This window comes from Danio rerio, chromosome 2 (assembly GCF_052040795.2).
Source record: "Danio rerio strain M-AB ecotype USA chromosome 2, GRCz13ab, whole genome shotgun sequence".
In the NCBI taxonomy this organism is placed as follows: Eukaryota; Metazoa; Chordata; class Actinopteri; order Cypriniformes; family Danionidae; genus Danio; species Danio rerio.
In genome coordinates, this window is record NC_141022.1 from 24,647,840 (window position 1) to 24,664,999 (window position 17,160).

The following is a 17,160-nucleotide window of genomic DNA, read 5'->3' on the forward strand; positions in this document are numbered from 1 at the left end:
ATGTCTTTGGACTTGTGGGGGAAACCAGAGCACCTGGAGGAAACCCACACGAACGCAGGGAGAACATGCAAACTTCACACTGAAATGCCAACTGACCCAGCTGAGGCTCGAACCAGCAACCTTCTTGCTGTGAGGCGATTATGCCACCATGACAACTTAAAATTATAATATCAAAGCTTAGTGTTTTATTACATAGTTTTCAAATTTATCAGACTGTCAAGAGTCAAAGTACAAAACTGCAACAAATGAAGCATGGGAATAACAAAAGTAACAATTCAGAAATAAATAGTGACAACTTTGTTTTGGCAAGAAATTAAATTGACGCCTTCACATGAAAGTTCTTACTTCAGGTTATTGCCAACTGTTAGAATTATTCATGGGTTCAAGTTTAACTGCAGTTAATTATTATTTGAATATATTATTAACAAATAATTCATTGCATCCACTGCATAAATATGCTGAATTAATTGGCGATTCATTCTGCTGTGGTGACCCTTGATTAATAAAGAGACTAAGCCAAAAATAAACAATTAAATGAAATAATAAGGAGCAACCCAGTGGCTCAGTGGTTAGCACTGTCGCCTCACAGCAAAAAGGTCACTAGTTTGCATGTTTGTGGGTTTCCTCCAGGTGCTCCGGTTTCTCCGACAATCCGAGGTCATGTGGTATAGGTCTAAATTGGTCATAGTGTATGTGTGTGAATAAGTGTGTATGGGTGTTTTCCACTACTTGGGTGCAGCTAAAAGGGCATGCGTTGTGTAAAACATATGCTGAATAAGTTGGCGGTTCATACTGTTGTGGCGACCCCAGATTAATAAAGGGACTAAGCCGAAAAGAAAATGAATGAATGACAAAATAAATAGTAAACCATGAGATGTGTGATTCATCAATGGATGGCTGTAATATACTATTGTGGAGTTTGGTGTTGTAAGACGATGCTGTACTGCTTCAGACCACTGTTGGATCTCTAAATGAAATGTAGCTGTTGACAAGATACTTACTAGAAAATGTAGTTAGCTACTGGAAAAGCTACATTAGTAAAAAAAATGAAGCTATGTTTGAGCTGCTTAGCTAGCTATCAATCTGTTCTATAAAACTACTATAGAACAGATTGATAAAACTGTTATTCCTCCCAGTATTTTTGCACGACCTTTTAAGTCAGTCAGTAAAATTGATCAGAGTAAGGTGCAATTTCAGAATATGAAAAGTATTAATCTTTTATGTGTGCATTCATGTTTAATGGAGAAAATCAATGACAGATTTCAGACGAAGCATGATGCTGTCGAAAAAATAAAATCTTTTATTAAAAACTCGCTGTGTTATAGCGCCAGCTGGTGGCCGCGGCGTTGCTCTGCAGGCGGTGAACCGGTTCACTCGGCGATGGACTCGCTGACCCCGCCGCTCCGCCTGTGCCTTCAGGAGCTCCGCGCCTCTGACTGCGCAGCGGCCGCCAGGTGCTCAAATAGACACTTGAAGACCCCCCCAAAATGCTCTTATGCCGAGCGGTTATACGACCATTTGTAAACATAATATCTCTCCGAAAGCTGCAGACTGTGGAAAGCTCCGTCCTTTAAATCACGTCCCTGTCGCTTTAAAGCTCCAGACAAAACGACCCATATGATTTTCGACCTCCAATCATCATCTTCATCATCGTCATCATCATCACCGCTCTTCTCTTGCGGACATGGCGAAAAAGCACAGCTGTCTTGAGAAGAAGAGTGGATATATAAATGACAGCGGTTTTCCTGCAAACAGAGCGGTGAAATGCTGAGCAGAGCAGCCGCTTCTCCTTCGAGGCAGAGACCGCTGGATCATCATGGTAGGAAGAAATGACTGACTGACTGTTGTTTCTGTTTGTTGTTGGCCTGCAGAGTCTGACAGACTTCAGGCTCGCCTGAAAGATGATGATGTCTGAAATACTGATGTGCTGACATCATGCACAACAGTGCAGAGCTTCAACAACTTTTGTCTACTTTTGGTCAGAATCTTGATGTTATTATCAATACTTCTGTTCAGATATTAATACAGCTTTACTAAACCACCTGATCCATCACATAGGGAATTCTAAACTTAAATTAGCAGTGTTGTGTTTGTAGTGATGCTGCTAACTAGATCTTAAAATGAAATTATGATATAGTTCAAAATAATAAATAATACAATAAACCTTAAAAGCAAATAAAAACCGTTTAATTGTCTAAATGTTTACCCATTATGTTATATTAATAATATATGGACAATATCTTCACTGCTAAACATGGATATATATTACATGACAGATGTGATGTAATTTTCTTTGCAATGATTTATATATTGAAAATTTTAAAACAGCTTTAATACTTCCATAAACATTTTAATTGATGTGGTCTTTTTAAATGTGTTCTCACAATTAATAAAGTTATTTAGTAGTTTCGTTCGGGTATTGGGTAGGGGGATGTTGAATGTGATCATGTTGATATGTTATTTACACTAATAAACGTCATACTTTGTACCAATAAACAGCCAAAATGTCCATAGTACAGGCAAGCTAATATGTTAAATGCTAAACTAGTTAATAGTCAGAAATGGTCCCTATACTGAGACGTTATCAAAGTTTATGCAATGGGCTATATGCACAGCTAGTGTTTTTCAGCTAATGATGAACTTCCGGTGAAAGCTTTATGTGACTACTTTTAATTCCATAAGGTTCCTTTTTACAGCATCGATGTTGTAATGTAAATTTAATGCATTCAGTTAAATAGACTTAATCATCCATTTGTTTGTTAAAATGTAAAAAAGAGATGAAAGACCGTTTAAATGCAGGCCCTGTCATTAGCTGCTGGCTAGCACAGAAACTCCAATGAAAATACTGTGGTAAAATCATTTGCATATTTCTAAAGACATGGCGCGGAAAAATATAATTTAATGCAGTGCTTCTTGTTTGGTCGGATTTTACTTTATATCGTATCTCAGCCAGGCATTAAAGATCACTGTTTATTAAGCAATCAGATCTTAAACGCTGTGGTTTTGTATGGGAATGACAATTAACCGGAATTCCAGGGGCAGTCTGTGGCCGTATACCCCATTACGATACAATTACAATATTTACTTTGCTTAATAGCTACTTGTAAATGCAGAGTTATTATTTATTTGATTACAATGTTCCATCAGGGTTTTTTTTTAAGTTACCAGCTGCTATCAGCATTTTTGATCAAATTTGAAAACCCTAAGAATTCTTTCTGCTAGAAATATATAAATATTATATTTCATAAAGCTTCTACTTTTAAACTACCAAGCCTCTACTTTTTAAAAAAAATAATATATCTTTATGTGTTCATGTTTTATAACCATTTGAATGCAGATAGGTTTGAACATTTTTGTCAAAAAAAAAAAAATACTTTTTTTTAAGATATAGTATATATTAATATAAATTTTAACATGCATACATTCAGGTCAATGGGGTGGATCATTTAGCTGAGGTAATCCCTGATAATAAAGGGAGTAAGTCAAAGGAAAGCTGTTCAAATCTTCATCTTTATACAGCATCTGATCTAGACTTTCTCTGATTGTCTTATTCTTTTGTCCCAAGACACCTAGAAGTCATGTAACTCATTCAGGACATCCGCTCGGGCTTCCTTAATCATATTATACCTAAAACACGGATTGCCATAAAACTTGTCAATGAGAGGCAAGAGTTGTCTCTTAATTGACAAGTTATCTTTAAAAATGTCTCGTCAATGCTTGGGTTAGAATTCAAATCTAAAAGCGATGTGCATCTCACTTTAATCTGTTTCACTTTGACAGCTGATTGTGGAGAAGACTGCCGATCACCCGTCCGTGGAGTTCTCCATCGTTGAGGACGTGGCCCTTCACTGCACCTTCCTGATGGACAGGCTGAACGAGCAGCGCCTCTTCCAGCCAGATCTGTGCGACGTGGACATCGTCCTCCTGCACCACCACAAGTCCTTCCAGGCTCACAAGGGCATCCTGGCAGCCTTCAGCCCTTTCTTCCACTCGCTCTTTGCCTCCAGTAAAGACCTGAGGCGTGTGGAGCTCTCGCTGGACGCCCTCAAACCTCAAGGCCTACAGCAGATCCTCAACTTCATCTACACCTCCAGGCTGCTGGTCTCCGGCTGCAATGCTCAGGATGTCCTGAGAGCTGCCACGGTGCTCCAGATGAGCAACATTGCTACATCCTGCAACGAACTCATCTCCCGAGGCTCGGTGGAGATCAGTGTCAAAGATCAGCAAAACAAACCTGAGGGCAACTGGAGCGATTCGGTGAAGGACATCAAGCAGGAGAAGGACACAACGTGTGCCAGGATCTGCGGAGGGAAGAGTGAAGGAAACCCATATTCTGTTCAGGTTGCCGATTTGCAGTCGGTGCAAGGAGGTATTTGTAAAGTGGAAGGGAAGGAACCGAGGAACCCTGAAGATCCTGATTCATTCAATGGAGAGCAGATTATTGTGGAATTAAATCTGAATAACCAGACTCTGAATGTGTCGAAAGGTTTGGATGGAAGCTCAGCAGCTCAGTCTCCATCGGGACAGCAGCTTTCTGGAAAAGAAAAGAGCAGTGATGGGACTTTTGAAGAATCGAGAAACAATGTGACTTTGGAGGAGGAGGAAGAGGAGGAGGACGGTGAGCAAAGTGAAGATGAGGATGACGATGATGATGTGAGACTTGAAGGCACTAGCGAGGATGAAGGCGAGTCTGTTTTTTTGTCGGAAATGAAGAGCCGGGCCTCTGCTCCACTGGTCTCCAAGAGGAGCTGTGCGAGAGCAAGGCAAGAGACGGATCGTGATCCTAGCGAGGAACGTCTGGATCAGGACGGTTTTGAGAGCTTCAGCTGTCTGAGGTGCCCGAAGACGTTCAATAACCGCTGGTACCTGGAGAAACACATGAACGTCACACACAACCGCATGTGTGTCTGTGAGAAGTGTGGCAAACGCTTCCTCCTGGACAGCGAGTTACTGCTGCATCAGCAGACTGACTGCGAGAAGAGCATTCAGGTGAGTCAACACAATGGTTAATCAGCGGTTAGTTTAGTTTAGATTTGCACTTAACAGCACTCAAATCTTAATGGTTTTTAAAATTTTAGTACCAAACTCGACACTTTTGAAACACACAAGCATATATATATATATATATATATATATATATATATATATATATATATATATATATACACACACACACATATATATATATATATATATATATATATATATATATATATATATATATATATATATATATATATATATATATACATACATACATACATACATACATACATACATACATACATACATACAAATATACATACATATTTATATTGTAATGGTAACTAGCTGGTAGTTTATATATATATATATATATATATATATATATATATATATATATATACATACATACATACATACATACATACATACATACATACATACATACATACAAATATACATACATATATATTGTAATGGTAACTAGCTGGTAGTTTAGCTTAGCATTGCAGTCTAATTAGCAAATATTGTCTTAAATAGTCTGTGCATATCACTTCATCGACGTATTCAGTCTTAATTTTAAAAAGTTGCATCAGTTTTTGATTTAAATCAAAAACAATAGTTTTGGACATGCAAGTTAATAAAGCAATGAAAAAAACAAATAAAAATAAAGTATCTTGTGTGTGACAAGTTCTGTTTGGTCTGTTCACTTGGCATTCTGCTCCTACACCTGTTACATATTTTTTGTGTTTTGTGTTTTATGTTGAGTTTTTTTCCTCTACACAAATTGCATATAAATAGATAAACCACATAAACAAATACCAGAATTAGTTTACAGGCACAAACTAACTGGAAATTACTAGTTTTCTTCATCCAGTTTTCTGTTTCCAATCCATGTTTATAGAAATATTCTTTCAAAGATACATTAAAATCCTCCTTTATGTTTTTATTATAGCTATTTTGTTATTGTCTGCCTTCAAAGCTCCTCTGTAAACTTCAGTTAATGCCAAATTTAGCTGCACAAATTATTTGCAAAACATCCATAAATGAAAACATTACTCCCATATTACTAAACATCAATACAACAATGCTTTTTCTTACACACAAGACACTCAATTATTTTTCTCCTTCTTATTATTTGATCTTTGTATTGACTCCTATCTTAAGATATAGGAAATGTGTGACCTTGTACCACATAACATAATAATATTTTGCTGCTTGTTTTATGTTTAATCGACTTAAATATGTTAACTTGATTAATTTGTGTTAGGACAACCTGACGGAATTGTGTGAAACTTATTCTTTTACAGTGCAAGTTGCAGAGGTATATTTGTAGGAAAAGTCAGAAGTACGTTGTATTAGTCAAAACGATCGATTTGTATTTTATGCCAGAATTCGTAGGAATAATAAATAAAGATAATGTTCCATGAAGACATTTTGTAAATATTTTTTTGATTAGTAAAATGCATGGCTAAGAACTATAGGTAAAATGTTTCTGATTTAGTTTTTTTAACCCTCAGATTGCAGATTTTCAAATAGTTGTATCTCAGAAAAAATGGCCCAATGCTAACAAACACTGCATCAATGAAAGCTTATTTATCCTTAGCTTTTTTTCTTATACTTGCACTATATTCATCATTTTCAGTAATCTTTTTCTCTCTAGAATTTGCACAGATTTTATGAGGTCTCGAGACTTTAGTCATGCAGCTCGTTATTTATGACCTCATGACCAGAGGATTTGCAAAACAGTAACAACATTGTTTAATATCTCTGCTTAAAACCCATCGTTTAATGCAGGCTTTAATGTGATAGCTTGCATTAGGTCTTTTAGGCTGTATCTATGATTATCGTTGTTTAATTTCAGTTGATTTGTTGTGAAAAGTCCTTGAGTGTTCTGTAAAGTGCCTATAAAAAAGAATGAATAATATTGGGTTTTATTGTAGTTTTAAAATCTAAAAGGTTTATAATAATGCATACATTCAATATTTCTCTATTATTTCCAAAGTTGAATACTCTTGCATTTGTTAATGTGCTCCTGCACCTCTATTTAAGGACAAAACATTATTATTACGCATACAGCAAATGTTTTTTAAAAGTCATCGCAGCTAATATTACAATCTTGTATACTTATTACTTTTTTTTTTTCATTTAGTTTTTGGCTTATTTTCATCTGTAAAATTGTTTACATTTTATGACACAAATATTTTTTGTTAATGAAATGAGCACTTTGTCCATCAAATCAAAAACATGGTACAATTTGTAGATTTGTAAAAGCTTATTTGTTTATAGCATGAACATCTATACACAAACAAGTAAAACCAATACAAACACTGAAGTAAATACGATACAATTCACATGATTGTATCTGAAAGTATATGTTTGTCTGGTTTCGCAGTGTCTGACTTGTGGAAAAGCCTTTAGAAAGCTGTGGTCGCTTCATGAGCATAATAAAATCGTTCATGGCTACGCCGAGAAGAAGTACACTTGTGAGATCTGTGAGAAGAAATTCTACACGATGGCTCATGTACGCAAGCACATGGTCGGTGAGTTGGGTTATTGTTATTTTCACTCTTAGATCTTTACTCACAGTCTTTCTTATACTCTAAAAGGTAATGGCCCAGCAAACCATTTTGTTTTTAATAGATGTCTAATAGACATCTTAATGTAGACAGCTTGGCTAAAACAAGGTTAAACTTGGACTATCAGTGAAAATATAAGAGACATCTAAGAATAGCTTAAAACTAGACTAGTGGTCAAATAGAAAGACTTTATATGTGCAGTCAATCATTTATGTTTATTTGATGACTAGTCTAGTTTTGGCCTATTCTTAGACATTTAATAGATTTTCACTGACAAACCCAAAATTAGCCTTGTTTTAGCCAAGACAACTTTGTTTAGATGTCTATTAGATATCTTTTAAAAGCAAAACATGCTTGCTGGGATGTTTGGCAGTCTGATGTCTCTTGCATTTGCTTATCTTCAGCCCATACAAAAGAGATGCCATTCACCTGCGAGACCTGCGGCAAGTCCTTTAAAAGGAGCATGTCTCTGAAGGTCCACTCGCTCCAGCATTCAGGAGAAAAACCTTTCCAGTGTGAGGTATAAAAATTGATGCTCAAATTAAGCCATATAGTAGGAAAAACTGTGCCTGTTTCTGTTGTTGGATTTAAAGGTGTCATATACTGCAGTGATTCAATATGTTAAATTGTTCTCTGATGTCTACACAGTAGGTATGTTTCTTAGATAAGTAAAAAAAAAATATCCAGAAATGTTTTTGTGCTTCTTTATTACCCAATATAATAAATCAGAAGGTCATTATTGACCATATTTGGAAAGGTTATGTTAATGAACTTTGTTCTAACCGGATGGAAATTAAAGGTTATTGATTTTTAACAATAACTGCTAAACCTTTAAAATTTGTGTAAAGCAGAAGTTGCTGCAACTTTTATTTCAATATGTTGATGTACTTCCAAATGAATAAGAATATTGAGTGAGAGGCGGGGCTTTCTTTTTGAGCAACATTCCCTTAAAGCAAATGGTAAGAGGGGCATGGTTAAGAACATTGTGGCTGACATCACCAGAGAAGGCTCGCCACTCCAAACTTTAAAGCAAACGGTCAGACTTTGATTGAAAATGATCAACACAAACATTTTTTCAGTGGATTAAGTTGCACAAATTAATTATTTATTGTAATTGTGTAAAGAATTACAATATGCACTAACAAAATAAACATTGTAAATTTTGATTTAACATAGACTTAAAAATTATTGTTTCTACTATAGATAAAAATGCTTTAATTTATTTTTTATTTTTTAATCCAAGGGTGAACAGATATTGGGAAAAATTGTTCTGGAACCAGAGCCCAAATAACTTCATGTTTGTAAATTTAGTATGTTAGCCCAAAGCAAAACAATCTGTTTAATAGTGTTGTAATGTTTTATTAGCATCAGTTATTAAGTGCTGGAAATGTTTGAAACCTGTTCACTTGTTGTCTTTCAGGTGTGCAGTGAGCGTTTTCAGTATAAATACCAGCTGCGCTCTCACATGAGCATCCATATCGGACACAAGCAGTTTATGTGTCAGTGGTGTGGGAAGGACTTCAATATGAAACAGTATTTCGATGAACACATGAAGACGCACACAGGTGAAATGCTCTTAAGCAATTATCACACTTTTTCAAATCCTTTTTACAATGGATTCCGATGATTGTTAATTGTTTATAATCTTTAAATAGGTACACCTTGTTGATGGTTAATTAATCATGGACATCAGTAATGTGCACAGTTTTAAGACAGTTGAGTAATTTTACATTAAAAAAATTTGAGTATATTAAAGAGAGAGGGAGAGAGTGCACACGTCCATCGTGTAAACGATTTACATTTAATGAAGGCAAACTGTTTTGGTCAAACTGTGCATAAATCACATCACCCAATATGGATATTACTCAAAAAAGCTTAGGTTAAAAAGGATGGTCAAATGTGAACTATTCTGTCATAAACTATAACAATTTTACTTTTTAAAAAAATTAATAATTTACTTTTTTAAAAGAAGGTGTATGCCGCTCATTAAAAAAAAAAAATCTGAATATTGTCACAAAATTTAAATTGATCATCAAAATCTGCTGTGTCAATGTGGCCTATGGCATAATAAGCCTTTAACAAGTCATAGACATTCATCATTAATTGTTGACCCTTTCATGTTCTCCATATTTTGCTAAATATACACAATATTCTATGTACATTTGCAAAGAAAAAAACATGCTTTCATGATTTCCTATTGGGTGGGGACCCACCCTTTTGTTTTTAGCAGTGTTGAGGGTAATGTATTAAAAGTAACAGGAGTTAATAGTAATCATTACTCTTTTACATAACTACTAAAATAAGGCATTACTTTATGATTTCCACCTAAAAAATCCAAGTTAGATAAAAAAACTAATGGTAGTTACATTGTTTTTTAATTAATTGTGTTGAAAAAGGTGACGCAGTGGCGCAGTAGGTAGTGCTGTCCTCTCACAGCAAGAAGGTCGGTGGGTCGTTGGTTTGAGCCTCGGCTGGGTCAGTTGCCATTTCTGTGTGGAGTTTGCGTGTTCTCCCTGCGTTCGCAGGGGTTTTCTCCGGGTGCTCCGGTTTCCCCAACAGTCCAAAGACGTGGTATAGGTGAATTGGGTTGGCTAAATTGTCCGTAGTGTATGAGTGTGTGTGGATAGATGTTTCCCAGAGATGGGTTGCGGTTGGAAGGGCATCCGCTGCGTAAAATCTTACTGGAGAAGTTGGAGGTTCATTTCGCTTTGGCGACCCCAGATTAATAAAGGGACTAAGTCGAACAGATAATGAATGAATGAATGAATGAATGAATGAATGTGTTGAGAAAAGTCAGGAGAATGTGCAGAAACTGTGTACATTGTGTAAACCTGATACACACTGTAGCTGTAAAAAACAGATTCACCATCACTTGAAAATTATTGCTGAAGAGTGTTGACCTTTTTTTTTCCAAGCCTTTAATTATTTATGCAATTCAGAAAAACAGCACTACTGAAAGGTCTGTTTAAGCTGCGTCTCAACTGTACAAGATGTAATTTTACTTTTACATCTTTATTAACTCATATTTTACTTTCGATGTTAAAGGACTTTACATTTGTCAATAATAATAAAAAATAATACTATATATTAGGGATGCACCGATATGGATTTTTTGGCCGATATCGATAACCGATAACTCTTTAGACTTGGAGGCCGATAGCCGATGTGTGTATATATATATATATATATATATATATATATATATATATATATATATATATATATATATATATATAGGCCGATTATTATAAATATTTTATGATGTTATATTTTTATACAGCGCCACTTACCTGTTTTATAATGATTTGATCAGCTGGCATCAACCGTCAATTTCTTTGCTCTGCTCAGTATGACGGGTTGATGGCTGCTGATGCTCTGAATCTCCGAAATTATAAATATTGAATTAAAAAGTACTATTGTACTGGCCTCACTAAGTCTGGCTGCTTAGTTATCCAGTCAGTTAACATGAAAAAGTCATAAAAAAATCACAGATGACATGCTGATACATCCTTTTCTCATCCTTTATTGCTTCTAACTTGTAAAAACTGTGAAACACAAATAAATGGCAACATCAACTCAATGAATTCTGTTGACATTAACAATCAATTATACAAACTAATAACATTCTTTGACAGAAAACCCATTGTATTTATGTTATCTCTCAAAAAAAATAATACTTAATATAATAATAATAATAATAATAATAATACTAGGGTATTGCCCTCTTTAAACTATACTGTTAGCACGTTTTCCTTGTGGCAATAAGCTGCTAAATAACTGCCATGCCACATGTCTTTGCCGAAAAAGCTAAAATGCTAAAATGAAACCAAAACTTAAGGCAATAACTTCAGCTACTGACATCAACCACTAGATGTCGCCTTAACTCCATAGAAACATATCTATTATGAAAAACATACATTGCCATCCTTTCAATACTATTAACTGTGTTTATGGTTTTCTGAGACCATAACAACTATTTTTATAAATAAGCTGCATAGTTGCAATCTAAACAACTACATTATCACATAAAAAGCCTCAAAAGTACATTATGTTGTCCAACAGCTGCAATGTTTATCAAACAGTAGTGAGTCTATTGATTTGTTGTCACTCTGTGTGGGCGGAGTGATACACAAGAGTGAAAAGGCTGCACAAGTGTTGTTATGGCAGAATATGACACAAAAAAACTGAAAAGTAACAGGATGTATTACTTTTCCTAAAATAAATACTTAAGGTAACACATTTAGTTACTCTTTTAATGGTAATACAAAACTGTAATGAATTACTTTAAAAATAACTTTTGTCAGCACTGGCTTTTAGTGACATTTTCCCGTTTTGTTATGCTGGTAACAAAGTGCAATTGAAGACTATCAAAAGGGTAATAATACTTAAACAGGTAGTTCACCCCAAACAAATCAATTCTGATTTTATTTACTCTCCTTTAACTTGTTCCAAACCCGTTTGACTTGTGTTGAACTCAGAAGAAGATATTTTGAAGAACCATTGACAACCATAGTATTTTTTGTCGCTACTATGAACAGATTTTCAGCTTTCCTCAAAAGATCTTCTGTGTTCAACAGAAGAAAGAAGCACATAAATGTTTGGAACCACCTGAGGCTGAGTAAATAGTACATTTTCATTTTTTTGAATGAACTGCCCCTTTATTAATAAAAATAAAAATTTGTGAAAAATCCCTATTCATTCTAAGAAGTCTGCTGGCTCTTTTCAGGAGAGAAACCGTATATATGTGAGATCTGCGGAAAGAGTTTTACAAGTCGACCAAATATGAAGCGGCACCGGCGTACACACACTGGAGAGAAGCCTTACCCCTGTGAAGCCTGCGGTCAGCGTTTTCGCTTCTCCAACATGCTGAAAACTCACCGTGAGAAGTGTTTGCAGGTCAGAAACCCTGTGCTGCTGGACTCCTCCACCATTGTCAATCACACAAACCAGGACCTGCCGGTGGGGATGGAGACACTGGGGGACGTCAGCCCACATCTGCACGGCATGGTCTCTTTTCCATCATCTGTGCTTCACTCGGTCGAAGGAGCACCGTCAAATTCTCATCTGCGTTCTGTTATGCCGCTCTTCTCCACTGGAAGGACAGACTCCAGGATCCTGTAATGACTGCTTTGTATTTTTATATAATTTCATTGTGAGTTTGACATTTCATGTTAGTGTTGTCTGTTTCATGAGTCTTATTCTGAAATCCCTGTCATTCCCATATTGATGGAGTCCTCTGTGCTTTCATAAACCCTAGTTAGACAAACAAGTATTAGGGAAAATGCTAAAGGTATTACCCAGATGTAGAGTACTAAATGTTTGACATTTACTCTTCAATATGCAGTATATTTGTAGAATTATAAATAAGACTAAAGCATATTCATCATGGCAAGTCTTTTTAACATTACACCTATTAAACACAGGTTGATAACTGGCAGAGTGCAGTCAGGGTTCTGCACCCAGAAGCTGTCCCATACAGACCCTACAGCCTTGAGAGGTCTGTGCAGGATTGTTTGTTTTTTTGTTCCGCTCCCGCTGGGCCTGTACAGCTCTCTTCTTTGAGTGACAATGACTTAATCGCAGGTTTCTGGCATACACTAGGCCTACGAATTTTTACAAATATATTAAAACATTATACAAATGTTAACTATGTTCATAGTGAGCTATATTCACATTATCTAACTACTTACAGTACATGGCAGAAAGCACAAGCGCTGTAAGAAGTAGCCTAGAGCGCTATCTGCTGTTAAAGCTCAGAAAATCAATATTACAGAGAGAATTGCGTTAGTTTAAAAATCGAATTCAAATCCATCAATCATAAAACATTAATTTATTATCCCAGCACTAGTATCTTTTAAAAAGATACTAGTAACTAAATAATAAGTACTTGTATCTATTAATAAGTAGACTTAAAATGTACTAACTAAACAACAAGCACTATATCTGTACTAAATGGATTGCTATTAAGTATAGTATAGAATAATTGTTAAAACGGCTTGGCATGTATTCGGTTCATAAAGCTTTCAATTTGTAATTTATTGTTTGTAGATGCTTTATTTCATGTCTTCGTTTGTTTATAGGCCCAAGTATTGTTTGACTTTAGAGGGTGATATCCTGTTGTATGTATACACACAGGTCTTGATGGTGGAAATGTTCTGTCAGATTAGCTCGTTGGTGTAAAGCAGGGGTCACCAATCTTGATCCTGGAGGGCCAGTGTCCCTGCAGAGTTTAGCTCCAACTTGCCTCAACACACCTGCCTGGATGTTTCAAGTATACCTTGCAAGATCTTGATTAGCTTGTTCAGGTGTGTTTAATTAGGGTTGGAGCTAAAATCTGCAGGACACCGGCCCTCCAGGAACAAGTTTGGTGACCACTGGTGTAAAGGGTTTCATGAACATTTTTTTTAGTTCATACATTTTTGTTGTGTAGATGGTGTGTGTAGATGCCACACATTCAAGCACACTAGACATGTTGACGTCCACCATCTTGGGGAACGGTCACAGTGGTGAAAGTCATTAAGCTTTCCATGATGCCATAGTATTGAGTAGACGCTAAATAGGCATCTGCACACAGGTATGTGTACTTGTGGTTTGTTTTCAGAAGCACCTTAATTATAGAAGTACATTTATTCCCCTTTAAAGAATCTAAATTACGAATGACTAATCTGAATGTGTTGACAATTAAAAAAAGTTTTGTTTAAAAAACTTTTGAATAATTATCAAGGGTTTATGTATTTGACGATGCTCAGATTTATGACTGTTTAATCTGTTATTGTTGTTATTGTTGTCATAAAAACCATATAAGCCCTTAAACAGTTGAATTTATTGAGGTTGTATTATATTATTAATAAAAATATCAGCTATTCTCCAAAACAATCTAGCTAAATCCAGTTCTCACATCCTTCTGTAGCTTTATGTTCTGAATTAAACATTTATTTTGTATAATTTTTAATTGACCATTTGCATTTCTAGACCGTCTCTAAGTCAAGTCTTATTATCAAAACAATAAATTTGAGACGCATAATTACACTTTCACTCGTTATTTATTTTCACATGGCTATAAAGAGTATAAGACAATGTGTACACTGCCATTTTCTTTAATGGACATTTATGATTTTTGTTAATGTTCTCATGTTAGTTTGGTTATTTTCTACAGTAAATTAGGTTATTGTTCAGTCATTGACGTTCATTTCTATCTTTATGTAAGAACTTAATCGCAAAAACATTGGTCATAATTGTAAAATGTTAAATTGAAGTTGTCTCTAAAATAACATGTTAAAATGATAAATGTTCATGAATATGTATACAAACTTGAACCTATTCAACATTTAACAAAGCCTTTGTATAAAAAAATGGATGGTCTTGTGTTTGTCTCCACCAGCTGAGTTTTCTTGGAACAGCAGTGTTTTTTTTTACACCATTTGCATCATAAAAGATATTCTGAACACTCAAGCCCCAAAATTTAGATCGACATGGTTATAAAACAACAAACTAACAACATTTAACCAGCAAAGTCTGTGATTTTTATTTAGGCCTAAGTATACATCAGTTTTTACATCCTCTCTACTGTGTTTGCAATTAGTCAGCAATGCATATTTCATTATCAATTTTAAAAGGAGAATCTACGCAAAAATAAAACGGAAATGTGTTGAACACAAAATATATTTTTGAAGAATGATGAAAACTGGTGTCCACTAACATTTATAGTAGGCATATACATGCTATGGAAGTTTATACCAGTTTTGCAACATTATTCAAAGTATATTTTTTGAATGAAGAAACTCAAAACAGGTTTGAAACAAGTGGGGGCTTATAAACATTTGTTTGTTTTTTTTGTTTTTTTTGGGCAGACTATCCAGGGCAATTTGGTATGGAAAGCAATTAGGCCCAAATGTCTTTAAACGGTATGAAGATGGTGTTGTAATATAAGACTAACATATTTCAATATGTGACTCAATAGTATATTGGGCTACAAATAATAACCATCAGATTTTATGTTCATTTATCATAATAGAAGGCCACACTAGCATGTATGTATATTCAAACACCAGACATTACATGTTCTTGTGTACATCTTCTTACATAACGCTTCTTAAATTACCGCTCAGCAGTCAAAATTCTTATATGCACAGAAAGAAACGTGACATGCCTTGCCTTGACATGGTCAAACTGTAAAAAAAAATCTGGGTTCCACAATTCCTTTAAGTCAACATAATAATTTTTACCAATTCAAGTGGATTGAATATAACAAAATTAAGTTGTCCCTAAAAACTGTGTTGTTTCGACTTATTTTAAATGAGCAGTTTGAACAGGCAGCAAAATTCTTTGTGTGTGTGTGTGTGACATGACAGATGACGCAAGTTCATGCAGACTTTTGTCCCTCACAACCTTCCATTGTGTTTTATGCATAACTTGGGTATAGTCATTAAAATGTTTGCTTAAATTTGCTACACTATTGAAAAGGGTTGATATTTTACAGCCAGAAAAGAAATAAAAAACAGTAGAAAAGCAAAAAACAAACTACTGAAGACAGCAAAAACCATTGATAGTTTTCAGTCATGTGACCTGTGAGAAGACCTGGCAGGCAAAACAATGGGCTGTAATGGCAGGTTACACTAGGCTCCCCAAAGAAACGCAGCACAAGCTGGTGAGATTTCCTTCTGTTTCGAGCTATGAATATTTGAATCACGTCAACATAAAAAAAAAAAGATATGAACAAACTTTAGGCCACCTGTGATCCATATACCGCACCTGCCACTGTATTTTAGTCATTGAAAATTTTCAGCAATGTTTACATCAATCTGGTCAAGAATCCTTCAGCAATTTGGTCACTGTTTGATGGCAACATAACTGTGAGTGTCTGCTTTTATATTTGGTGTTTGTTTATTTTTCTTAGATTAAAAGATTAATAGATCTTGGAAAATGCTAATGTTAGCCTGATAGCACTAAAAGTCTGCTTCCAACTCTGCAAATCGGCATCCCAATTTCCTGAACACATGAAGTAGTGTACTACACCAGTGGTGAAGATAAAAATAGTAGACAACAACAACATGCAAATGAAAAGCCATAGCCTTTAAATTATTGTTTTTTTTTCATAGGATTAGTGTTTACATTAGATTAACAGCACAGCAATAGCACTAGCTCCAGCAGATTGATTTTAGAACCATTTTCTGTCTGAAAAATTATGTTGTGTTTAGTCTGCAAAAAGGCTGCTCAGAGGTATGCAATTACATACTTTAACAGGCAGGTGGGACAGCCTATCATAATGTTCGAACCAAATGTTTTAATTGGACATAATTTTGTTGGCCTGACACTTTCCACAGTATATTAAATCACATATAACGGTGCTTTCACCCTTTTTTGGACTTTTGTTTCAGAACCTGTCTCGATTGCTCAGTTAGCGCAGTTTATTTGGCATTTTGTTAATCCTGTAATCACGCTCGGCTTCGGCCAAATCAATCGTTTGGAGATCGCATGAATGATGTGATCTCGCCTCGATTGAAACAAACTCTTGAGCAGATCAATTGTAGTGAGAAAGCAAAATGATTCAACGAACTAATGAATCAGGGTGTATCTTGGCTGCGTAATAGGCATATGG

The 17,160-nt window shown here is 35.3% G+C and overlaps 1 protein-coding gene across 3 annotated transcripts; it reads left to right on the top strand.

Annotated features, from left to right (window-relative positions):
- Positions 1-1,655: 1,655 nt before the first annotated feature.
- On the top strand, positions 1,656-14,939 carry zbtb47a (zinc finger and BTB domain containing 47a). 3 transcript variants are annotated; one of them, XR_015478438.1, is made up of 7 exons: positions 1,656-1,819; positions 3,781-4,989; positions 7,379-7,526; positions 7,967-8,082; positions 8,983-9,127; positions 12,289-13,648; positions 13,919-14,939. XR_015478438.1 is itself a non-coding variant. In XM_087240754.1 (6 exons), exons 1-6 carry the CDS (start codon positions 1,817-1,819, stop codon positions 12,681-12,683), a joined length of 2,016 nt encoding a protein of 671 aa, XP_087096880.1. In that variant the 5' UTR covers positions 1,656-1,816; the 3' UTR covers positions 12,684-14,939. The 3 variants fall into 3 exon arrangements, 2 of the variants coding, with proteins under 2 accessions (XP_087096880.1, XP_087096881.1); XM_087240754.1 differs by having other exon boundaries at positions 12,289-14,939; XM_087240755.1 differs by having other exon boundaries at positions 12,101-14,000.
- The last annotated feature ends 2,221 nt before the right edge of the window (positions 14,940-17,160 follow it).